The 27,257-nt window shown below is 41.5% G+C and overlaps 1 protein-coding gene across 7 annotated transcripts in view; it reads left to right on the top strand.

Moving 5' to 3' along the window:
• Positions 1–27,257, top strand: part of FARP1 (FERM, ARH/RhoGEF and pleckstrin domain protein 1) — a 178,667-nt gene that overhangs the window by 85,161 nt on the left and 66,249 nt on the right. For all 7 annotated transcript variants that reach the window (XM_033147852.1, XM_033147851.1, XM_033147857.1 and 4 more), the window contains exons 3-4: positions 20,696–20,800; positions 24,961–25,003. In XM_033147852.1, the coding sequence (XP_033003743.1) occupies positions 20,696–20,800; positions 24,961–25,003 (148 nt within the window). The remainder of the gene's footprint in view (positions 1–20,695; positions 20,801–24,960; positions 25,004–27,257) is intronic.

Genomic DNA, 27,257 nt, shown 5'->3' with positions numbered 1-27,257 from the left:
TCACTTATCATGACTACTCACACCGCCATGATTACAGGGATAAAATGGAGCTTGCTTCTGCTGTCGTGGTGCTAAACACATTTATTTGGACATATGCACAATTGCTTTTGTAGAAAAGGATACCGGTAATTGGCCTAGAGCAGAGAAGACTGATGGCATTCTTCAGATATCAGATGGGCTATTACATTGAAGAGGGTGAATGCATAAAATGGTCCAGTGCCTCAGAGGGGCAAGGCTAAGTCTTGATAAGCTTAAATTGCAGTTTAGTAGACTTTGTGTGAAACTTTGGAGGAACTTTTTGACAGTAAAAGCATTTTGACAATGGAAACAATTAGCATTCAGTGCTAGTCTTCAAGCAAAAAGCTGAACAGCCATTGGTCAGGAATTTGTTGGGTGTATATGCTGCAGAAGCTCAGTCAATTGGTTAAGCTCACCACAGAAACCAGCCATTTAGCAGAGTTGTCTTTTCTAGGCCAACATCAACATACACACACTGTTTACAGATATTACAATTAGTTTTCTCTCTCTCTGAACCAGAGAGGGTTCTTTGCTTCAACGTCCACAGCCAAGACCTAAGTTCAGTTGCTCAAAGTCCTGCAACTGATAGTTTTCTGACTTCCGAAGTCTGACCACTTTTCCAACTTCTTCCTCAGACAATCTCATCAAGAAGTCTTCACTCGAATTCACAGTTCCAACAGATAGCCTTCAACAACTCTCGGTTCTCCTAGAGCCCACACAGCACACTGTAACCTGAGCCCTTTTATACACAGTTCCTTTTATACATACCGTTTCCCCCTGAAAATAAGACACTGATATTGATAAACATATGTGTGTGTGTGTGTGTGTGTGTGTGTTTCCCCCTCAAGAAAACACACTATGGCTTATTTTATTTTTTTATTAAATTTTCCTTTAAAAACAAACATAAATGAACACAAACGAACAATAACTCTTCTTTAATCAACCTTTTACAATCTTATTTCCCTTAGCTCCACCGAGCTGTGACTTCCCCCCCTCCCGACAGTAGGCTTTCTTAACAAGTCTATTCTCACAGTCTCTTAATATCTCAACTAGTCCATGCCGTAGGGCTTACTTCAACCCTGCTAGTGTTTTCAAACTTCTGCAGTTATTATCTATATAGTCAATAAATTTACTCCAGTCTCTTTGTAATTTTGACTCATCCTGGTTTCGGACCCTGCAGGTCAGTTTTGCAAGTTCCGCATAATCTATCATCTTCGCCTGCCACTCCTCAATCGTTGGTAACTCTTGTAACTTCCACTTTTGGGTTAGTAATGTTCTCGCTGCAGTTGTTGCATACATAAACAATCTCTGATCTATTTTTGCAATCTCTTCACCCATTATGACTAGCAAGAAAGCTTCTGTTTTTTGGGGGAAGGTATATTTAAACATTTTTTTCAGTTCATTATAGATCAATTCCCAAAACCCTTTTGTCTTCTCGCATGTCCACCACATATGATAAAAATCTCCATCTTTCTTTTTACATTTCCAACATAATTTATCACTCATCCTATACATTTTAGCCAACTTAACCGGTGTTAAATACCATCTATACATCATTTTCATTACATTTTCTTTCAACATGACACATGCAGTAAATTTCAAACTTTCGTTACACAATTTCAACCATGCATCATACTCAATATTGTATCCAAAATCTATTGCCCATTTTATCACTTCTTTCGTTTGTTCATCTTTAGTAAGGCAGGGGCTTGGACTGGATGGCCCTTGTGGTCTCTTCCAACTCTATGATTCTATGATTCTAAACCATTCTAACAAAAAATTATACATTTTAGTTAGCAGTTTGCTTCCACCTTCCAGCAATTCGATTTGAAACTTAGTTTTTTTTATCCTCAAATCCAACTTTCCTATCACTCATAAGCATATCATTAACTTGGTGATATTGCAACCATCCTGTAAAAGCATCCTCGATCTGGCTATATGGTTTCAATCTCCAACCTCTATCTGTTTTCATTAATATTTCCTCATAGGTAGCCCTCCTCCCCTCCATGTTTAACTTCTTCACAGTCACTATGGCTTATTTTCGGGGGATGTCTTATTTTAACCACTCTGCGTCGGTACGTTGCATAGCCATGCCTATCCACAATGTCTTAAGATAGGCGCTGCGTCACTATGTCTTATTTTCGGTGTATGGCTTATTTTGGGGGTATGGCATATATTGCGCAAATTCATAGAAATCCTGCTACGGCTTATTTCATGGGTATGTCTTATTTTCGGGGAAACACGGTACAGTAGTTACTTGCCAAATCTGCCCAGTAACATAGACAAAGAGTCACAAGATGCCTCCAGGTGCATTGTGGGGAATGAGTCATCTCTTCTGACTCATGGAGAATCAGCCCATTAACTGCATTCCTTAACAGGATCCTCCACTTTTGAATTTCCTGCACTGAGCTGGGGGTTGGACTGCATGGCTTACAGGACCCCCGCACCCAACATTGTGATTCAGTGACATTTAACACAATTCAGTTTTCCAAAACTACATTCTTTCTGTGACTATTAGAAGGGAATTTGGAACTTTTATTATATAAGCTAGGGAGGGGGAGAGGGGAGGATAGATTTAACATGTGTTGTTTATGTATAGGTAACCTTAAACAAGAGAGACAGGGTTGTGCTATTCATGTTTAAACGCTCCTAGCAGCTTGGAAGTGATAGGTGAGCTGAAGCTACAAGGCCACCTTTTCATACCCTGGAAATGTACTATTCACCACCAGTGAAGAGAGTTATTCAGCTGGCTGCATAGTGAATTGAGCTGGCATGATGTATCTTTTGTGACAGTTTGTATTTCAAGCTGAGGCAACCTGCAAAGGGTACTGAAGGCATATTCTGGGTGGTAGTTGTAAAATGGAAAACGAGGAAGAACACAGCTTATAGAAGCCCTAGCGACGTGACTATGATAATGTGCAGAATATAAGCTCCTTTTATACTTGCCTTAACGATTGAACGGAAGAGGGGGAAAGAATAGTCTGGAGACTTAAGTTTCATTACTGTTACTCCCAAAATATTATTATATAAATAGGGCATGCTGGAAATCTGAGTGTTCTGAACTCTGACATACCTTGACGCAAGTCCAATGGTCAAATACAGTTTCCTCTCCTTTGGTCCTATCCCACGTTCCTGGCTCTTGTACATTTTTTAGCCATATTTGCAACCTTGCCAATGGCTCACTATGATCTCTTTTTGCTCTCTACTGGTTTTCCAATCTCCCTTCAATTTTGAGGCAAGCTTGGATGAAATCCAGCAAGGACTGGATACAGTCATACCTTGGGTTAAGTTCGCTTCAGGTTGTGTTTTTTCGGGTTACAAACGCGGCAAATCCGGAAGTGTTTACTTCTGGGTTTCGTCGCATGTGCAGAAGTGTTCTGCGTGGTTCGCCCATGCGCAGAAGCACTCTATCGCGCATGCACAGAAGCGGCGCAAAGGTTGCGGACCTTTCGGGGTACGAAGGCACCCCAGAACAGATCGGGTCCATAACCCTAGGTACCACTGTAGTGGGAACGTTTACCAGTTCATTCAGAACATCATGGTTCAAACTATGCTGGTATAAATCCTGTAGTGCTCTTTCGTTCCACCCCATATCCCTGGACAGCAGTCTGAAAGTAGATGTGAAATCTGATTCAGACCGGTGCCCTTGCTTTTAAGTTCAGCAGGCTTTTGAGGTCATTATCTCTTTTGCAGGGATCCTGAAAAGCACTGATAAGCTCATTCTCGAAAGCTCCATAACTTTCCCCAGGCTGCAGGATCTAGTAACTGTGGAGTAGCCCATTTCCTTCCAGTGGGCTCAGTACCAATGCCAAATACACCGAGTCAGCCAAAAACTCTGTGCCCCAAGCTTTTATGTACAGTTCGCACTGACCCAAGGAGGTTTAAAATTTATCACAGGATCAGTCAAATTTCTCAGGCTTAGCAATGGACAACCATGGATTCTCTTGGGGTTGTATGTTTTGTAGCACCTGTATCAGCACCTGCTCAGTTTCTATTCACTATTTGACCCAAGACACCTCATCACCAAAATGATGTAAGAAGGAACCATGTTGCAGTCGTCGTTGATACCTAAATGACTGAGCAGGGACCAGAAGGGTAGTCAAAAACATCATGTTTAGTTATGGGACAGCTGTGTGGACACAACCTAAATCGAATGTAGAGCATGATAATCTGTTAACACTTCATAAAGTTTCAGTGAAAGGTACACATCAAAGTCTTGAGTGTCTCCCTTGTCCTTTCCAAAGATACTCATTTAATAGTGGAAACACCACCGTTTTCAGGTACATATTTTGGCAGAAAGGAAGGCTGTAAAACTCAGGAGACCATGGGATCATGTGCCTTCTCCTGAAACTTCCCATGCTCTCTCTCCATATGCATCAGACAGCTTTTGGTTTCTTTTCATCTTTTGGGAACTGCTTTGCAAGTTCTGAAATTCAACTCACAGCTTAGAAGCAACATAGCTCCAGATCTATATTTAGCTGGGAAATTTTTATTCAGCTGCAATCTCAAAAGTGAGGGATTTAGTTGAGCAGCGTGTGTGCAGTGTTCTCTCAGTGCTTTGCCTGCCAGTATTGTTCCTAGATACATTTTATCAGTTTCAGAAGATTTATAATTCTTGTTAGGAAAACAATAGAAGAACCATATAGATGGCATTTAGAATTCAGTGATGTGTGTTAAGTGGAAGCACATCCATTTCCTTTCCAACCTTCAAATATGAAATTATCTCTATATTACTGCTTAATCTGGCTCATGCTATGAGCTCTCCTGCTGCAGACCTGCGTTAAACTTTTAAGTGAATAGTAGGCTCCCTTCTGTCCATTCTTGTCATATGAAAATATAAAACAAAATTTTTGTAAAAGAGAATAATTGCATTTGCATTAGAGCCAGACTCCTGGGAAATCCCAACAGTTGAGGGTATGGGAACAAATGAGCTTTTTAAACAAACAAACAAATAAATAAATATTCAGTGACATTTCCTCTTTACAATGCATTGAACTTTCTTCCCCCACCCCAGCTACCCATTTAGCATTATGGGTGGGTTTCCATTTTGATTGCCTTAGATTATATATACATTGGTCCCAGAGCTTCAACATTGCATGGCCGTATAATTTTTGGCCCAAGACCTAGGCTCTTCTGGAAAGGAACATCCACACCTGCCTCCTCCTGAGCATTAATAATTATTATATCATGAGGAAAGGACTTGTTTAGTTTTCCCAACGAAAAAGAGAGTAAAGAATGCCTGGAATGTCACCACAGGATGTGGTTTGGCAGGAGGACAAGTGTCATGACTAGGGCAAGGAACAGTCAGAAAAAGCCATGGCAGCTTTCTCCCACTTCAACTGGAGATTTAAAGCAGTGTTTTTCAACCACTGTTCCACGGCCGCGAGATGTTGCCTGGTGTGCCGTGGGAAAAATTGAAAAATTACTTTATATATAGTCAATATAGGCACAGAGTTAATTTTTTTTAACATTTTCTAATGGTGGTGTGCCTCGTGATTTTTTTCATGAAACAAGTGTGCCTTTGCCCAAAAAAGGTTGAAAAACACTGATTTAAAGGAGTATGTCTACCACCATTCAAAAATAGATGAAGAAATGGGTCTCTAAAGCATGTTTGGGTTAAAAGTGGGTTCTGGGTCTGAAAAGGTTGAAAATACCCGCTCTAAAGTAACTGTATGGCCAGAAGAAATGTCTTAATTGGAGTGGGGGTATTTTGTTTTTTATTGCAGTTGTATGGTTGCAATTCCAGGCTAGGGTTCCTATCATAAAATAGACAAACTGCTGTATAATGACAAAATATGACTGTAACTCTAATTCCTAAGAAAGCAGTGCTTTGAAGCTTGTAACAGACGTCTGTATTTATTGACAGGATTACAACATGTTTATAATAATAATAATAATAATAATAATAATAATAATAATAATAATAATAATAATAATTTATTATTTGTACCCCGCCCATCTGTTTGCCCTGCGAATGCAGGTTTTCATTGTATGTTAGAATTTGGCAGCACATGAGATACTGGGACAGCAAGCCAGCTACAAACCAGAACACTGGAGATCTGGCAGTGCCTCTAAAATACAGACATGTCCTGTTTTGTTTAAAATTCGTTTAACTCCATTCGCCTTGCAGTGACTTCTGTATGTATTGCTGGTGTTCTGTATATTTTGCATGTGTTCTGATAGTAGCAAAACAATGTGACTTAATTATTTGGTGAATATTTATGCATACATACATACATACAGCGTCCATCTGGCTAGGTTTTGGGGAAAGCCCCATCCCAATGGTTTCCCAACTTCCAAACCACTTGAAAACTGCTGGGGGTCTCAGTGAATCATTTAATGATTTTTCTGCATGTTAAAGCAATTGTAATGCACTGTGCTAGATGTTCTTTAGTTTATTTCTGGTATTTTTACAAACACTCCACAGACCACCTGAATGAAGCTCAAAGACCACTTGTGGTCCATGGAAACACATGTGCTAGCTTGTTTTATGTGATCTATGTGATTTTTTTTTTTACCCTAGTCATAATGGGTATTTGTCTGAACACACAGTGTTTGAAAGCAGGTGCTGGGTTGCCTGCACAAGCCTTGCCCCCATACAAGCATGTGTATAGTTTTTTAAAATGACAAATAGTTCATGATGATGTTGAAGTTGTACTAAGTCATGTGTAATAATGCTGGATGTAAGCCCATTGCACTCAGTGGGGCTTGCCTTTGAGTCGACATGTGTAGGATTGTGATGCTAATTATCTAATTTACTTAAAGATTCAGTTTTCATAAAACAGACAATCTGTTCTCTCGTGACACCACTTGCCATTGAAAATATCATGCTGCCTCTTGCACTTATCTTGGAATAATGGTTGAAGCCAAGGGTGAAAAGGGGATGTCTTGCTGCGGGCTTATCCATCCTTCCGGGACTTTTCCCTCCCGTGCTTCTGTTAGTACCTATTGTCTGTTTATGCAGCAAGTTATGCAAAGTTTACTGGTTAAACTGAAAGACTTCTCTAGCTTAGTCTGTTGAAGTGTCACTAAGAGCTGCTACACATGATAGAATCTAGGCGGAGCAGAGGTGGCGTAATATTTTGTTCAGGTGCTCAAGGTGCTCTCAGGTAACTGCCCCCCCCGAAAAATGTGTGCCTGAAATTCCATTGATAGACAAGTGAACTATTAAGTTTGCACAATCAAGTGGGGGGGGGGGTGTTACACAGTATTACCTTGTCCAGATTTGGTTCACTTGGGTTGTTCCGATATAACAAACCCTTACATTATACAAACAAGAGATTGCAAGATATTATAGTTAACTTCTGTCCGTTGACTGATTTGGGGGTAATTTAGAGGTTACCAAGTTTCTCTGTGGAACTGTGAACTTGGCTCGCCAATGGTGACTTTGCTATTGCTTCCATGATCAGTATTATCCTAAGGTGAAAAAGAGGTTAATTCATAATCCTAATCTTGCCAGCGCTTATTGAGTCACTTTCTGCTCTGCTCAACTTCCTAATTTTCTCCTTGAACATGTAATCAAATCTAAGGCTGGAGTGAATTCAAGTGTTGGAACCCTAAAGGAAACTGATTTTGTAAATAGAGTACAGGCTGGCTAAGAGGTGCTGCCTAACTTGGTTAGGATACACTTGTAGAATGGACTTTAGGAAGGAGCTACTTGCTTCTCGGCAGACTGAATGCAACAACTTCTAAATCAACAGATTTGGATTACAAAGAATTTCAGATTATCAAGATTTGGATAACAAGCTCCTCCTAAGCTGCATGATCTCAGGACAGCTAGTTTACAGTATCAAAACTAAACAGGTGATTTAAGCGTACAATTGCACACGCCTTTAGGGCTCTGAGGAACAAAAGCATCTGCTGGATTACATTATAGCTCCATATTTTCTTCAAGAATTAGCCAGGCAAACATCAAAGGTAAAACTGCAATCCACTTACATCAACTAAATCCAAGCAATGATCTAACATTCTGCCAACTTTGTGGCATTTCATTAGTTGACTGAAAGCTTAACTGGGCTCTGTTTGTATAGCTCAAAAGTTCAGTTTCCCTGAAGAGAGAGAGGTTAATGTGAAACACCTTCCAAAGAAAAGGTCTGAGGTAAGGAAGGAATGTTGTTTGGTTCTGGGAAGAAGAGAACCAACAAACTACCACTCTTCTGTGGTAGTTTTGTGGCACAATGTTCTTAAAGTCAAGTTTGTGAACCTGGCCGAACTTCAGCTGGCAGTCCAGACAAGCAAAGATAAATATACTTCAGGATTCTAGATGTAAGGCATAATTTATACCATTCTAACACATCCTACCTGTCATTTTTATTAGCCTCTTATCTCCAACACCTCCCCTTCAGCAGGAAAGAAAAGCAATACGTGTATTATAGAGCCGTTGAAAAGTGCTAGTTATGAAAATATGACCACTGTGGGCCACCAAGTAAGCTGGCTATGGATATAGTGGTTCTATTGTTCTGCCTTGGGAGACTGTAATAAGAGCTTTGTATAAATATTTCGTATGTAGGTGTGTGTTTTCTAAGCAAGTTGTTTTTCCCCTTCCTGGTTTTATTTTTTTAAAGAAAACATCCTGGCAGCAGCACTCACTCTAAATAGGCATCTGTTTGCTTTTTGAAATACTACTGACGTGTTTTGAGCCATGCTTCATTTGTATTTAATGTGTGGCCAGCATCTTAGTTACCCTGTTTCTTCCTCTTAAGAACGAACCTCCCCTCCTCTCTGACATAATACTATATTCTGTTATCAACTCAATTTGCCGCAAAGAGAATTGCCAGATAGTGATGTCGTAATAAAGGACTTTGAAACGGAAGCCACTAGACATAGTCCAAGGAAGTCTCACCATTCCACGCGTTACTATTTTGTTGATGCTTTATTGTGGCTTTTGCTGTATTGATTTTAGTGTGATTTACGTGAACACAACCCCTGCTGTATCAAACGAAAAGCCCATATAGTCCAGAACCCTCTTCTCACAGTGGACAACCAGGAGCATCTTGGGAAGGCCATCAGCAGGGCCTGAGCTCTAAGCACTCTGCCCACTTGTGATGCTCAGCACTTGGCAAAACTGGAGGATAGTACATAGCCATCACGGCTAATATCAATGGGATATACAACTCTACTTCTTATACCTTTCCATTTATTCCTGCTGTACACTTCCTGTTACATAATCAGTTGCCGATCCATAAGAGGACCCACCCTCTATCATAGTATTTCCCAAAACATAGTATTTCCCCACCCCTCCCATTATTGTTTGCTTGCAGTGTTCCTTTTTGTTCCCCTCATTTTGGCAATACTTCCCTTTTCTGAAAGAAGACTTCTTGCCTCTGATAGCTTTATTGACTCTGCTTATTAACTGCCCCTGACGTCCTCTTGGACTTAGCGGTTCATATCCTGTTCTGCGGTGTGCATTTTATTTGAGCATCTATTGCGGTGCTAAAGAATCCCCAAGCGTTTTGGACAGATTTCATGCCACTTTACCAGACAGACATTATGGGGACTCTGCTTTCTGTGGACAGCATTTACGAGCATTTTACAAGCATTGCTGACTGCCTAATCACTCAGCCAGTTGTATCTTTAGCATTCCACCCAGACTGGAACTGGACCCATTTAGGGTGAGTAAGAAGTGAATGATAGTTTTTAAAAAAACAACCAACTGTAATTTCCTGGTATTTCCAGAGGAATTTTTTTAATCGTCACTTTACACAGAAGTAGCATTACGGTGAAAGATTGAGGCATGCCTAGTTTAGTGTTGGTTTCTGACCTGCGGGAGACTACCAGCTAGTGAGGGGAAGTGGTAGCAGAGGAGTTGCTTTGCAGCTGTTCCCACCACTTCTCCTTTAAGAGGCATCATCTTCAGTGATGTAACTTTTCAGCTTACCTTCATGGTAGCTGAGAAATAGTAATTATGGATAGGAGGGATCAAGGAGAGCAACAGAGGATGGCTTCCATAGTATCCTAGCAACCACTTATTTTCTCCTCTCTCGTATCTGGTGTTGACTATTTCTCAGTGCTGAAAAGTTGAATCCGTCCTTGGGCTGTGCACCAGATTTTGTGTGTGGGCTACTATTTGCTAGTTCCTCATAGGAGTATTTGTGTGGTGTGTGTGCCCTATGCCATTTCTTCATGTGGATACATGGCTTTCACTTTGCCAGAGATGTACATATGTTTTACTACTTCCCTATAAATTATGCTGGAGATTTCCTTGAGAGTTTGTTTCCTTAATATTTTTTGCAATCTACGATTTAAGCCTAAATAGACCGTTGGTACCTTAGAAAGCACTTCATTCTTTGCTTTCGCTTCTTAACCAACCTCTGTGCAAAGTTCATACAGTAAGGGCTTGTGAATGATGCTTGTTGTGATCACCCTTGAACCATGGCAATCTTTTTCCTGCCAAAGCCTGAACGTCTTTTTGAAGTGTTGGAAGAAATGTCTGGGCTGCTTTCCCAGCAATCATGGGTAATCCGTTAACTGGAAATAAGTTTTTAGTGATTTTGGTTGTTCTTTAACTAAGTATTCTATCCAGTGGTTTTATATTACAAGCTGTATTGAGCCACAGAGACTGGGCGGCATTAACTAACGAAATAAAAAATTTTGAATGCATGAAATGCAATGTATGGGAATTTTCAAATGTAGTAGGAAAGAGTAAAAACAACCACCAATTTAACTATGTTGCCTTTCATTTTAGTAGGACTTGAAAGTGTGATCCCCTTGCACTGAGGCTGCTGTGGCAGGGAGTAATGTTTGATATAAAGGAGGCTATTGAGATTGTTCATTCCATAGAATACCCTGTAATGCTGTAATGCCTTGAAACTGTGTAAACTGGAGGGAAGACGAAACAATTAGTAAAAGCCAGGAAAATAAGAAACTTCACAGATGTTCTTCAACATATATATTGGGTATTCTGTATTGGCCCTATATTGTGGAGCAAGCTTGAACTTTACAGAAAATATAGAGACCTGACAACTTTCTGCTTGATAACTCACAGCATTGCCAGTTACTTTTGTTTTCTGTTTACGTGGGGTTTTTGTTGTTGTTTTTACAAAACAAACCCCCGTTTTCAATTTCCAGAGAGGCAGCTATGTTAGTCTGTTGCATCGAAATTACCGGTAGCAAAGAGTCTTGTGGGGCACCTTAAAGACTTAAAACAATGTAAGGGTAAAGGGACCCCTGACCATTAGGTCCAGGTCCGACTCGGGGGTTGCGGTGCTCATCTCGCTTTACTGGCCGAGGGAGCTGGCGTACAGCTTCCGGGGTCATGTGGCCAGCATGACTAAGCTGCTTCTGGCGAACAATGTACACTGGCATAAATGTTTGTGGACCAAAGTCTGATAAATGGGGACTCTGGTCCATGAACACTTATGGAATTATAAATTGGTTAGCCTTTAAGGTACCACAAGACACACTGCTGTTTTTGTCTGGTTATCAAGTCTGTCTTGCATAGCTTCAGTTTTATACAAGTAGGTTGATAACAGAGACTCCTTGGGTATTGACTTGACTATTTATATCTTGTGTGAAATGAGATGTTAGCAATCAGTTGCAAAACTATCTTGATATAACTGACAGAAGATTGTAGGCAAGATAGGAGTAAAGACACGATCCTTTATCTTGTAATCAGATCCTTTCTTGATGAAGAAGAATGGGGAAACATACACTGCTATTTAGTGACAGCTGGGTAGATGTGATGCCAAATCTACAGTTAATTTACTTGTTCTGAACTTCAGTTTCCACTGTTGTCAATGCTCTTCCATGTGGAGAATTCAAAGGGAATCCTAGGAGTATTCTGTATAGATAATTGTGAGTCCCCTCTGCTAAAATGCATAACTCTTAGCAGAGTATTTTTGCTATTTTGATATTATTACCCATGGGTGTTCTTTCTTTCTACTTCCAAGCACTCTTCATTTCAAGTTACTAAAAGGTTCACAGTAGCAAAACAAAAGGAAATGGATGAAATATTTTAATCAATGGAATACTTGGCTAGCCTCGCATTTTCTTCCTTTCCATTGTTCAGACTGTGAAAGCAATTGCTATTTAGCCAAAACAAACACTGGGGAGGTTTCAGCAGACTCTGGGGAAAGTTTGGAGTAAAGGAGGATCCCAAAAAACGACTGAGCAGGCTCCGTGGCCACAGACTGCTGACTGAATTCAGGGAAATAGAGGGGTGGGGGAATCCTGACAGCAGCATTCCACAGTGCAACATCTGGATGCAGTAACCCCTTCTCCTCTCTAGTAAGAATGCCAAAGGCAACTTCCTCTCCACAACACACTGTGATTTGTATCACGAGCTACGGTAGATACTACTTCATCCAATACAACAAAGAGCAATTGCCAGGTCTGTGCAAGGGGCATAAGATAACCCTGTTCCTGAAATAGTTTATAAGCTTTCAAGCTGCCCACATTTCTGTGTTAGGCTGGTGGACAGGTAGCTATTTTTAGGATTCTATAGAGCTGGTGAAGAGGTTGAGTGCCTAGGCTCAGGGACAAGGATCTAAGCTAGCATCCACAGGGGGACATTTTAACTTCCCTTTCGCAGCAGCAACCACTCCCCCACTCCCTCATGTTCCCCAACAGCTGGAAAACCCTGCAGGAACTCCCTGCAGTACTCCATGAGACTGTTAACTATCATTCATTATTATTTCATAGGCCCTAGGATAGAGATGGAGAACAAATGTCACCACAGCTGTTGTTAGACCAGGGGTCAGCAAACTTTTTCAGCACAGGGCCGGTCCACTATCCCTCAGACCTTGTGAGGGGGTCGGACTATATATATTTTTGGGAGGGGAATGAACAAATTCCTATGCCCCACAAATAACTCAGAGATGCATTTTAAATAAAAGGGCACATTCTACTCATGTAAAAACACACTGATTCCCGGACTGTCCGCGGTGTAGATTTAGAAGGCTATTGGGCCGCATTCGGCTCCCGGGCCTTAGTTTGCCTACCCATGGACTACAGATTCCATAAGCCCTTACCACAGTATCCTTTCATTCACAGAAAAGACTAAAATTCAGTGTAAGCTCCCGCTGAAGAAGGCAACTTTTGCTGACTCTCTCTTCCCTTTGTAGCCCCCCTCCTGCTACTTTCCACACTGTTCCAGTGTCCCCCAGCCTCAAGAACAGAATTTCAGTAGATACAGGAGCTTGCAAGGCGAAGTGAAAGTTGTCAGTCCCACAGAGGGTCTCATGAGTGGCACCCCCCCCCCCCCCAGTATTTTATTATCAGACCTCAGTACCCAGTGTTGGGTTTATTCCCAAAATATGTGAAGCATCCACAACTGTGACCATAGGAGATATGGCCGCTGGGAGGTGTGTAGCGAGAAGAATCGCCATGGTGCATCTACAACAACAAACACGTCTCTTCCATTGCGTCTCGAGACAAACTGATGCCAACCAAGATGTGAAGCACTGGGGGGGGGGGTCAATCCTCCCTTCTGATTCCTTGGTTTTTAAATGGCAGTGTGTTGTGAAAACTATTTCGGCAACTCATACTTTCGGTATGAAATATCTTTCGTGCCTCAGTGTTTTAGTATGCATGGAAGGAACCTGCTAGGCCTTATAGGGGAAAGAGATTTCTCTGCTTTGAATTGTAGGAGCATTAGCAGGAATAAGTAGTCGTTAAGCCTGGCAAGCAAGCAACATCATGCCTCTTGTCTCTGTTTAGAGCCAAGGGCCAAAGTAGGCAGTAATAATTTGCAAAGCTTCAGAGAAAAGGAAAGAAGCACACTTTGTACTAGAGATATTTCCCTATGTCCAGTTTTTTCCTCTTAAACTCCTCACCCCATCTGCTTTTCTCTGAGGAAAGCCTCATCCACAATTCCAGCTGGGGGAAGGGGTTGCATAGGGTAAAGCATTAGGTGGAGAATGATAAAGGTTCCCCCTTCTTTCCTGGCACTCCTTCATTCCAAACTGTGTCCTCCTCACACTGCTTTGCAGCTGTCAAATGGCAAGCTGGGTTTCTAGACTTGGGAATGCCATTAAAACACACAGTTTAACCGTAGTAGCCTGCAAAGAAATCAATCAACTGCTTAATTCTCTGTCATCTGAAATTACTTGGATTATTGCATCCTTAGTACCGCCCAGTTTGTTTGTTTTTAATTGCCAGTTGTGAGCCTCCATGAGGAAACCTGCTTTTTAGCCAACCCTTCATTTTTTTCTTTTTAAATCCAGATTCTAAGTTTGAGTTCTTGTTCAGCAGCCTGCAGTCTGTAAAAGGTCAATTCTCAAAGTTTAATTCCAGGCATATGAAACTCATGTGTGTGGGGAAAGGTAAGAAATAATTTGATTAATTCGCAGTGTGTGTTCTGCTGTCAGATCCTTTTACCCCTTAATTTCATCTGAACGAAGAAAAGAGTTTGTAAAACAGTTAATATAATTTAACAATCATTTTAAATGTAACATCGTGAAACAAAAGCAATTATTTTAATCACAAAGGAATGCCTTTTTTTTGCGTGCAGAGACATGTTTTTCTAAGGGAACACTGCTCTGTTTTATTAATATAAACAACCACATTCACCTGTCTGTGTTAAAAGTTCATCAAGAGATGCCTAAAAGTCAGTAGTGAAGATACCTCTTGAATTTCTGCTGGAAGAGTACCGGTACTATGTAGTTTGGGATCAGCAACACTAAGCAGCTCATTTCTCCTTGAAGCCAGGTTGGCTTCTGTAGCACGGGCTCGAACGAACAGTGCTTCTCCTGATTGCAGTTGTTGAATTGGGATATATTAGTGCAGCCAGTCTTTAAGGCAGGGGTCCTCAAACCTTTTCAGCAGGGCGCCGGTCCACTGTCCCTCAGACCTTGTGGGGGGCTGGACTATATTTGGGGGGGGGGGAAAGGAACGTGGGATGATGAGCAAAAGGACTCTGGAGAGGGGCTGCTTTAAATGGCGGCCGCTAGAGAGAGGCGTTCAGCCAACTGCAACTCCTGTGTCTCGCAAGTGGCAGGGGCTGGCGGCGGAGGGACGAGTGGTACGCGAAAGGACTCTGGGGAGGGGCTGGCACCAAGAAAGCCTAGTCCCCTTCCGCCTCTAGGCAGGGTTGGGAGAAGCCAGGAGGAGGGAGGGAGGACGCGGCGCCATGTGAGGGAGAGGGAAAGAACATGTGTGCTGGTGATCCACACAGCGATTCCTGGGCCAGATTTAGCAGGCAGTTTGGACCTGATTCGGCCTGCGGGCCTTAGTTTGCCAACCCGTGCTTTAAGGTATCCTGGACCCAAATTTTTCAGGGCCTTTTATATTAATATAAAAACCTTGAGCCTGACCCAGTAGTATATGAGCAGCAAGTGCAGAGAGATCACATACCACCAGGTGTTTGAGCCCATCGGTAGTCTAGCTGTTGCATTTTTCTGCACCAACTTGAGCTTCCAGGCTGGGCCTAAGGGCAGCCCCACGTAGTCCAGCGTCGAGATTACCAATGCATACCCAACTGGTTCAAATAAGGAGTAACAGGTGAAGCTGCTTAAAAGCACACAAACTCATAAATATCTGGGTAGGCTTGGCTAAATAAGAATGTCTTCAGCAGGCGTCAAAACGAAACAGTAAAAGGCGGCTGCCTGATATCAACAGACAGGGGCATCACATCATGGTTCTTATTTACTTACTGGACGTTAACACGGGAGGGGAGAGAGAAGAGCAGAAGTCACATGGCGGCAACTACTTTCAGTGGCCGTCAGGTTATCTGCACAGTGTCTGTCTGTAGCTATAGAACTAAATGACTGTAAATGCCCTTATACTTCCATTGATAATTTGATTAGTGTTATGTATTGATGATTTCAGTAAAGGGTACTGTAGTTTGAAAATAAAACTGAATAAAGGAAAAACTCAGGCATTAGGGGGGGGGGGAGATTAACACCAAAACTTGCAGAGATTATTTGTGAGCATGCTGTCAAGTCACAAACTGCCTATAAAATGAATCCATGGTGGTAAAACTGGACTTTGTCTCCCTTCCAACTTTGGAGGCACATCTTAGGAGCAGGAGTGGGGAGGGGTAGAGTTTGCCAATACCTCATTACACAGTGTTTGCTGCATAGCTAAACTAATCTGAATGGTACTATTATGCTGCTCTGCAGAAATTGTGGACTATGAAATTCAATCTGAAGTACTTCTAATGAGCATTCTGAACCTCGTTTCAACCCCTGTGAAGAAACAAGGGACACAGTGTGCTTTTGAATAGCTTGGAGGCTTGGGGGTGGGGGAGATGCACTTCATTCATTACTTGCAAAAACTGTAAGGGGGTGGGGAGGAAATAATGCCAGTTCTTTTTGTTTAAACTTTATACACCCATTATGTGTTGCTTAACCTCATTGTACAGTACTTGTTTTAGTACCATCTAGCAGGTTAGGCATCCTGCCTCAGGTGCCAATCTTGGGGGTACTGTTAAAGACAAAAAATTGTCAGTAGTTTAGCTTATGATGATACCTTTACATCTACAAGGTACATCAAAATGACTGCCAAGCTTTGTTCCTTACTTCCTTGTAATGTATAAGCCATTAGTGATAACAAACTCCCCTTCTACACACACACACACACACACACACACACACACATGAGAGAGAGAGAGATTGCTTTGTAAGCAGCTCAGGTGTTTCTGAGTACACACACACAGTGCTTAAAAAAATAAATGAGGTGCCAGTACTCATACAGTGTTACCTCACAAGACGAATGCCTCGCTAGACGAATGCCTCGCTAGACGAAAGGCATTCGCTAACGAAAGGCTGACTCGCAAGACGAATTTCCCTATGGGCTCGCCTCGCAAGACGAAAAATTTTCGCAATTACTCCCCCCCTTCCAACCGCTCTTCCCCCGTCCGTGCTTCGCAAGATGAAATTTTCGCTAGACGACAGCACTCGCAGAACGAATTAATTTCGTCTTGCGAGGCACCACTGTACATTGATAGAAGTGCTGTGGGTACCAACACAAAATGGCTGCTATGGATAGCAAAAGAAAGGGTGATGGTACTCCACACCAATGAGTTCATACCCTCCAACATTTCTCCGATGAAAATAAGGATGCCCTGTTCCAAAATAATAATAATATTATACCCCACCCAACTGACTGGGTTGCCCCAGCCACTCTGGGTGGTTTTCAACACATATAAAAACATAATAAAACATTAAACATTAAAAAACTTCCCTAGGCAGGGCTGCCTTCAGGTGTCTTCTAAAGGTTGTATAGCTAGTTATCTCCTTGGCTCATGAGTCGCATAACTCCATACCCTCTGACGTTTCTCTGACGAAAATAGGGACGTTCTAAGGAAAAGCGAGACATTCCAGGATCAAATCAGAAACTGGGAAGGCTTCTGTAAATCCAGGACAGTCTCTGGAAAATAGGGACACTTCGGGGGTCAGTGAGTTCTATTACATACAAAAAGTATTCCCTGTGCGCACACAAACACACACACACACTGACTTGGCATGCTGGATCACCTCCACTTGGTTGCATTCAGAGATTTGCTTGTTCATTTGAATTGCATGTTACTTCAAAATAATGGCAAGATGTTTTCAATATTTACTCTTTAAACATGGGATCCATTACTACAATATGTTATAAAGCCACCAGCTTAGCTGGCTTTTAAAAAAGCATCTGTAGTAGCTTTTATTAATGATAGCTAAATGGGACCTTCATTTCCAGAGTCAATATTATTTCCCTGGACCAGTTTCATGAGAAAAACACAGTTACTGAATTCATGTTTGTGGACTTCTTCATCAACCTGAAAATTAGTTCTTAAGGTTCAGGAGAAGAGAGGAAAAACTCACTTCTCATTACGTACAACTTCCATTTCCAAGCAATATTGTTAAAAACTCATTGGGACCCCCCCCCCAATGTAATGCACTCATGGGTAGATAAACAAACAGAACTTGTTTCTTTTCAAATGATTTTCATTCTCAGGTTACTAATAACAAGAGACATTTGGTGTTTTATATTTAAAAATGATTCTACAGACAAGATAATTCCCGAAAAAGGTGGTTGAACGATATTTATAATAATCAAAACTGCCTCAAAACTAGATTCTGTACAAAGTTAAATAGAAGCCAGCAAGCAAAGAGAAGCAAATGTAAGAAGCACAATAAAATGATCAGTGTGATCAAAATGAGATTCAGAAAAAGCCAACCGAGTAGTAGAATTAAGAATGGAGTTTGGGTTTGATTCTCCCAGCCCTCTCTTCACTTGCAATAATAGAAAACCCGTTGCTCACTTGTGTGTTGGGAGCGCCATTAATGAACCTTTTACATTGCTAGCATCTAAATAGTAATGAAGCAGAGAAAGAAGCAAACTAGGGCAGGGGAGAACTGAAGTAATCAAACGCTGAGGAAAGAAAGAAATTGTAGCCTAATGTTTAAAAAGTAGGCATGGAAAGACTGAAGAAAAGAAGAAAAAGAAAGAGAGGTGTTGAAGACGACTCTTAAGGTTCTGTGCTTGGGGTAAAGAAAGAAGAGAAACATTATTCCACAGTGAGAGAAAAGGAAGACACAGTGAGAAAAAAGGCACAGTGATTAATGATGAAAGTAGCAGATAATGTTGAAAGAACAAGTAATGAAATATTTTGAGCCAATCAATGTTAATGCCTGCAATTAGATTTTATTTCTATTTAGAAAAATGACTGACTGAGATAATTAAAAACCCCACGAAACCTCTATTTTGTTATTAGAGCTTTATTGGAGTGCAAGTAGCCTATGAGAAACTTTGCTTACAAAATCATAATCCAAAATCACTTGGGGTTGGATTTAAAACTGTGTTGATAGCAGTGTCTAACTAGGCTGATGAAGAATCTCTTTAAATTTAGAAGGATCAATTTGCTCAAAGAAGCAGTGGATTAAAAAGAAAGAAAGAAAGAAAATCTTCCAGGACATGGGTTCTGTAAACATTGCTGCACATTTTTCTCCTTCAACCACTTCCTTATTGAAAGGTCATCTCAAAGAATGAGGTACACACAGTTCTTGACCATAGAAGAAGATCATCTGTTTATTGATTGAGAACTTCTTTAGGGTCAAGCAAATGTTAAAGCTATTGGAGACCCTGAGCTTTTTCTAATGAAAGAAGAATAAATATCCTTGTTCCTTGGCAGGGTGGGTGGGGGAGAGAGACTGTGACTGAGCAAAGTGGAAGTGACTAGCAGACATGAAGAATGCTGAACACATAACTTAGGCGGTAACACTAAACACATGTAGGAAAAAAAACTAAGCCCAACTGAGCACAGTGGGACTTTCTTCTGAGTGAACATGCATAGGATTTTACTGTGAAGTCCCCTCACTTGAATGGAATATATAACTGAAGCCAGAAAGGTCAACAGTTTCTCGAGCCTGAAACTGCTGGTGACCCTGGGGAGAGGCTCTGGGTTGGGGATGGGGTGCGTCACAGAGAGTTATGGATGAGTCAGATCCCGGGGTAGTCACCCAGCACTCTGCCCACCCACTTCACCCCAGCTCGTTTCTCTCTTCACCTCCCATCTCAGTACCCCTCCTCAGCACACCCCAGCCCATCCTCTCAGGAGAAGTCAGGTGCTCAGTCCAGTTCGGAGCTGCTGCTGTCACCTTTGTTGCCTAGGTCACAGAGACACCAGCACAGGGCGAACAGACAACTCAGGTCCAGCCTGAGTTACCATTTGGTTGCCTGATTCTGTGTGGAATTTGTGCTTTCCCAGGAGCTGGCTGTGGTGGTGGGTCTTGTTTTTCATTATTTTTTAAGGCTGCATGCATAATCGGATCAAAAATGATTCCTAAATCCCTCCATCCTTTCCCACAATGTAGTAGTTACTCTGCTCTTTTTACTGTTTTGGATAATTTATTCTGATGCTGCTATTTGAGGGATGGCAGAACAGGAAGGTGAAGCTTCCGATTCGGTCCAGTGCGTGTATCTTACTCAGCTCGACTGGTGTGGCTTCTGAAACCACTAAGATATGGATTTGTAAAGAAAAATGGCAGTGCGGTTTTGTGGAAATGGTTACAAGTTGAACTTTGAGAATGGCCATACAAATCTATTAACAGTAATCATCTACCTTGCTTAATCAGAATAAGTGCAGAAATGAATATTGAGCACAGAGTGGCTTGCTATAAAGAAGTTGCACACATAATGAACGTTCTGGGCCATTTCTTGCCCATCTCAGTTTCAACAATCCTTGCAACACCAAAAACACCCACACACACCCCACTCACACAGGAAACCAAATATCACCACAGCCAACCACAAATGAACAATCACACCCTACGCCAACCCCGACCTCTCTCACCGCCAAAGAAGCACAAGCGAACAACAGAGAACCTACACAAACAACGCTGACACCAAACCCTACATATATTAAGGAAAATAGAAACATCGTCACCCCACCTCACCCATCCCACCCACCTCCTTCCCCCTTCTCTCCCTAATGTCTCAACAACCAAAACTGATTTGTAAAAATGTTACACGGAAAAATACGAGAGAGACATTGCACACACTTTTGTAAATCAAGAAATTTTTTAATAATAATAATAAATCCTTGCAACAATACAAATGAGAAAAAGATCCACAACTGAGTCAGTACTCGCAACACTTTGGCACCCAAATAAAACTAGCTACTGCTTTTCCTTCAATTGAACGCCTAACTATAAATTAATTGCATTTTGTGCTCACCAAGGAAACGGGATTTCTAACTTATTTTTCTTTTCATGTGGATGCACAGCGTGTAACCTTTTGTTGTTTTTAATTACAGCAAAGAGCACCAGGGAAGGTTTTGCTGGATGCAGTCTGCACTCACCTGAACCTTGTTGAAGGTGACTATTTTGGCCTTGAGTATCTGGATCATAAAAAGATCATGGTATGTGAAGAAGCATTTTATATGCATATTTTGTCATCGTAACAAAAACATGGGAGTGGGCTTGTTTGCAGTTGCATTTAAAATGCTTCCCAGTTTTCTTATTCTGGTACTGGAAGAAGAAAAACAAAATTGGGCATATGCAGCTGGTTGTAGTTTTTAAATTTTATTTATTTAAAGTATTTCTAAACTGTCTTCCAAAGACACAAGGGTAGTGTACAATAGACACAACATTATTCAGAGTACTAAAACAATAACAGGGATGCAACAAAATAATAAAGTAAAAGCAGACACACTGCACAGCCTTTTTAATGGTTAGAAAAATAACCTGCTGCTTAAACATATCGTGAAATTAGCACTAACTTTACCTTTTTAGGGAGGGTATTCCAGAGTTGTGATACCTCTGCAGAAAAGCCCCTCTCCTTAGTGCTAACTTCCACATGTTTCAGAACTGCATGTGATTTGTGTACAGAGAATCATATCTTAAAAAAAAAGCTGGTTAAAACAAGAAAGCTGCTGTCTTTATCCATACAGGTGAAACTCAAAAAATTAGAATATCGTGGAAAAGTCCATCTTTATAAGCAGGGCCGTCTTAAAGGGATCGGCCACCGTGGCGCAACGATCCCTCGGCGCCCCCGGCATGCCGCCTCTCCGCCCGCCTCCCTCCCGCGCTGGCTGCCCCTCGGGAGGGGGGGTGGGCGAGTGGGGGATGAGGGGCGTGGCGCTGGAGCAGCGCGGGGCTTTGCGCGCCCTTCCCAGCGCTCCAGCTGGGGCTCCGGAAGGCGGCCGGCTTGCAGCCCGCCCGTGGAGGTGGGGGCGGGTTGGGGAGGGGGCACCCGGTATGCCGACGGGCTCGTGGGGGCGCCTCTGGGGGGCCCGGCGCCCTGGCACGCCGCGCCACCCAGGCCCTATGATGAGACTGCCCTGTTTGTAAGTAATTGTTTTCATTAGCTACTGGAGTTTAATATATGCGATAGACTCATGACATGCAAAGCGAGATATGTCAAGCCTTTATTTGTTATAATTGTGATGATTATGGCGTACAGCTGATGAAAACCCCAAAGTTGAAATTGTTAATTTGGGGTTCTCATCAGCTGTACGCCATAATCATCACAATTATAACAAATAAAGGCTTGACATCTCTCACTTTGCATGTCATGAGTCTATCTCATATATTAGTTTGACCTTTTAAGTTCAATTACTGAAAGAAATGAACCTTTCCACGATATTCTAATTTTTCGAGTTTCACCTGTAGGTGATGAATGCTAAGTAGTCTTCATATAATTTGCAATGTTTTTGTTCAAACTGTGTTCCAGTAAATGGCATTTGTTTTGTCCATTCATTTGTTTATCTCTGCCAGCAGAGTATTGCTAGAAAAATTGGACCACCTATCGTAGCTTGGCAACGGCTTCCTATACTACCCTTTTGACTGGGGTAAAAATCACATATTGCTGGCAAGGAGGTTCTGACCTGAGTTGCTTCTTATCCATTTCCAGTTGTAATTTCTGTGCGAAAAATAACAAGGCACAGTTACCTCCTCCTGTGCAGGATGCCCAGTCATTTGTAGCTTAGTTACTCATTTTCTTTTGGAAATTGGCAGTGCACGACATTCTTCACTGTGCCAAATGTGAAGCTAAAAAAAAACAAGATGTAGAGTTAATGGAATGCCGTCAAACATTAAGATGTTGCTAACAAATAAATGACCAGCGCTTTAAAGGTTTTTTAAAAAGCTTGCTTTTCAAATTGCATCTCAAAGGAATTATTTGTACATTTTCATGTGCTTAAGAAGAGAACCTTGAAATGAAAAATGCCTTTGTTAAATTGCTATTTTAGCTCTTTTAATAATATAGAAATGAAGGGGGGAGGCTGAATAATTTAAATATTTCGCAGGTTTTTTGGGTTTTCTTCAAATGTGGCTCCTGGGGCTATGCTTCTGTAACAAGGATACTGGAAATGAGTTTTGCCTTTGCATAATTTAAAGCTGCTCAAGGTCACACTTGACAAATATGCGTACAGGTCCTGTATGCAAGCACTGCCACTAGGGTAGTCATAGCCGCAAATTGGAAAGCACAGAGGGTCCCAACAATGGAGGAATGGATCTGCAAATTAAGTGAGTATTTATCATTGGCAAAATTAACGGCCGCAATAATCAATCCAAACGAAAGCTAAAAGATGAATGGATATGCTATGAGGGTTACATGGTAAAATATTGCTCAACAACTAATATACTATCATGCCTTGATTAAGAGATATGAAGTAAACAAGATAGAAAATTTAGAAATGAATCAGGTGAATCAATATATAAATTAATAAAAAGGAAAATTTGGAATGCAAGAATAAGTTTACAACGTTCTTTTTTTATGGAAGTCAAATTGGTGACGGAGGGAAGTCAGAGGGGTGTGATAAGGGGATTATGGTGGTAGGATAAAGAAATTATTGTGAAAGGTAGAATTACAGTGTGATGTATTTTACTGTATGATTCTGATGTATGAAAAGTATTGTAATAATTATAAGATTGTAAATAAAAAACCAAATATGCGTACAGATAACTTGCAGCTTATGCGTATTTAACTTCTGTGCATTCAGCTTTACATACTTCGCAAAGTTTAAAAAATAAATAAAAGGGAAAGGGGGCAGGTGTCTTAGAAAAAATACTTCAGCAATCCCACCTACCATTGAACCCCTTGTGTTTTTACTGTATGCAATTTTTGCTTTATGTACTATCCCCGGAGAGTCATCTGTATTCCTTTCTAAAGCCTATTTTTTTAATAGTTCATTTCCAGGAGAAAGGTGAATTTTCTTTTTGTAAGAGATATATTTTATATATTTATTTATTTTTAAATAAATGCATGCTCATTTAATGCTGCAGCCCTATACCTATTTTTATCTGGGAGTAAGTAAGCTACTGTGACTTACTTCTGAGTAGACATGTGTTGGATTTTGATATAAAAGTTGCATCTAAACACAACCAAGCATACTATATTCTATTAATATTAATATGGCATGTTACTGATATCACAGTCCTGTGCACGTCTGCTCAGAAGATAGTCCCATTGAATTCAGTGGGGGTTTACTCCCTGCTAACTGTGCATAGTATTAAAGACTGAACCTGTTATCTCTGTCTTGTAAAGATGGTCAGCTTCGTCTGTATCTTAACTTTCCATGTGTGCTCAGCTTTCTCCCACACTTTCATTCATACACCAGGAATTTGTGGAAGCATCATCAAATGTTGCTCAGGCCAAAAAGCCTTTATATTATGGAAGCTGCATGTTTACTACTCTCCCTATGGAATTGTTGGATGCTACTTTGATAGCAGAGGAATTCACATAAGAGCCCTGCTGTATCAAGCCAAAGGTCCCATGCTGTTTTCCTCAGTGTCCAACCAGATGCATCTGGGAAGCCCAGAAGCAGTAGCCCTCTCTTGATAGTCGGTCCCCAAGACTGGTGTTCAGGGGCATACTTCCACTTAGTCATATAGTCATGACTAATAGTCATATTTCCACATGAGTATTTTAATAACACAGCTCTCTACTTGCCTCCTGCAACAGGGAAGGCTAGAACCAGCTTGTGTAAGCAATGCATCTAATTGACTGGCCAACCAGAAAGTCACCCAGCCCAGGGACTGATCAGAGTGGCAGAAGCCACAATGGAAGGATAAGATCATTTAGCTTTTCTCTTTGGTCACTACTCCGGGTGTCTTAACACTGCCATGATCCCCACCCCTTGTGTGTGCTTTCTATATCCCCAAATTACCTAAGAAGCATGGAATAGAGCTACAGGAGAATAGCAGCTGTACCACCCTCACAGCATTAAGCAATTTAACAGCCTTGTCCCGTTTTTCAATGGGAGGTTTTTGTGACTGTTCATTCCACTACTAGTTGAGGTTTTGCCATGGTCTTTAAAATGTTGAATACTTCTTGTTACATACACTTCAAGGCCCTTTGGTTGAGGTTTAATGGCGGTTTAGGCTTTTAGTTTCCCTTGGCAGAGAAAGAGGAATCTGAAAACCGAAAATGTGTGCTGGATGACTGGCTGGCTGTTAAAATGTGGTGAAGACGGCTGCATGCTGTATCTCATAATTTAGTTGTCGTCTACACTGCATTGCTATATTTCTTGCTATATTCTCAGAGCTGATCATGTGCGTTTCTCCATCCTTCCCCTAGGTATGGTTGGATCTTTTGAAACCTATCGTGAAACAGATCAGAAGTACGTACCAACAGTTTTCTTCATATAGATAAGACAAGCGTGAATCCATAAACACCTCAGCTCTTTCCAATATTTTGTGGAGAGCAAGAGCATGACATCTCTTTTTACCCACATTCTTCCATGGATGCTAAGGTGGTAGCATTCTAATAGGGTCTATGTATGAAAATTCAACATGTGTAGGCCCTGATTGCATGGTCAGTGCCAAGATTTTATCTGGGCTGCTGAGCATGCAAAGTGGGTATGCAGTAATTGGACTTTATATATGCAGGTCCTGTTCAGATATTGCACCTCTACTATGTAGAAGTCCAGGAATGTTGGAGGCAGGACAGGCTAAGCAAGGTGCACTCTCACCTCTCGTTACACATACAGGACAGATCCAGGGAAAGGTAGCTAGTCCATGGTGTTTCTGTGTGTGTACACAGAGATCACACTAACACACATTGTCCTCAGCAGTATCCTGAGAAGTCTCTCTCAGCACACACACACACAGAGAGAGAGAGAGGGGGGGGGGGAGAAGAAAACAGTTAAAACGACAGTTACAGGAATAATAGTCACAACAGAATAGAATGCCTCTCTCATGTGACTCACCTTCAGCCAATTGCATGAGAGCTACTGTCAAAGGAAAAAACCCAAGCTAAAAATACACAGCAATTCAACCTAAGTAAACATTCCCATTTCAGGAAATTAAACCATTTTCCTTCACAGTACAGACCATAGTTTATTTGAACTGGACCAGGGGACTACTAGTTCCTTTCGAATGCCGTGTATTGTTTTGACTTTGCAATGGTGAAATGTTTTCAGCTTTATTTGCCAGTTGCAAAACAAGCTAGACACATGGATGTGAATGCTGCCTTACACCTTGAATTAATTTATATTGCATTAGTTTCTCCTGGTTCAAAGCCTGTCAATGTGGCTTTGAAAAAGAATATGCTATAATGATTGAAACCATTTGTTTACTCCCGTGCGTCTGTGCTTGCTCTCTTCTCTCTTTCTCTGAGCAATGCAGGAAGTCACAAGGGGTGGTTTCAGAAAGAAGGTTAGAAGCTAGGCAAGTCTGGCAATTTATGTCTGCAGTCCTTAAGAACTTATCTTTGCAGATGGGGTGGCTGAATACACTTCACTTGTCGGTTGTTGCATTTTGTTAATGTTCCCACACATACACCCAGCATTCCCCACATGAAGTGAATTATTCCTTTAAGGAAGAGTATTTTAAAAAAACCATGTCTTCATTGCGGCCTTTCTCCCCCCCCCCCCAGTACAACAATAATAGTTGCATACAAATAATCAGCGTCAGCAATACTACATAAAGTACAAAAACACACATAAGACAGCATGGTGGGATAAACCTGGCCCTGCAATTTTCGAAACACAAACCAATATTGTGTTCTTAACATACATAAAGCATAACAGTTGCACAACAATGCAATAATCATGAGTTGTATGTTACTTGTAACAAGAATAGGATCTTACAGCAGGGGTCAGCAAACTTTTTCAGCCATGGGCTGGTCCACTGTCCCTCAGACCTTGTGGGGGGCTGGACTATATTTTGGAAAATGAACGAATTCCTATGCCCCACAAATAACCCAGAGGTGCATTTTAAATAAAAGGACACATTCTACTCATGTAAAAACATGCTGATTCCCGGACCGTCCGCGGGCCGCATTTAGAAGGCGATGGGGTCACATCCGGCCCCCAGGCCTTAATTTGGGGACCCCTGTCTTATAGGCTGCTCAAGCAGCCTATGCACAACCTCCACATTTTGCTACTGCCTGCATGTTTCAAATAAAATGGTTTCATGAAGCACGTAGTTTCCAGAGCTTTCTGGAGTGTCAACTACAGAGATGACACCTTCCCATTTGGAACCCAGGTTTGAACAACCCTAGACATAGTTCTAAAGAAATTATTTTGGGATACTCACACCATCATGGGTCGGTCAGCTTCCGCATTTAATCAGGCAATGGCTACCATAATTGAAGAAGTGTGGGGAAGGGGGGGACACCATTAGCCATTGTTTTATTATGTGGTTGGAAGTGGACGTAGAGATCATCTGACCACAAATGTCCACACTGCCTTTAGTTTTATTAAAAATAAAAGGGCTTTCAGGCTTGGAGTTCTGGTCTGAGATTGCTGCATTGTCATGCTGTGCAGAAAGTAGAATCGTTCTGGCTGGGACTAATGGGAGTGTAATCTGGAAGGGCACCAGGTTTGGGAGCTAGATGGGCCAACAGACTGGCAGTATAAGGCAACTTTCTAT

The sequence above is a fragment of the Lacerta agilis genome, chromosome 4, assembly GCF_009819535.1.
Source record: "Lacerta agilis isolate rLacAgi1 chromosome 4, rLacAgi1.pri, whole genome shotgun sequence".
NCBI classification, from domain to species: domain Eukaryota; kingdom Metazoa; phylum Chordata; class Lepidosauria; order Squamata; family Lacertidae; genus Lacerta; species Lacerta agilis.
This window is presented reverse-complemented; position numbering and strand designations above follow the sequence as displayed.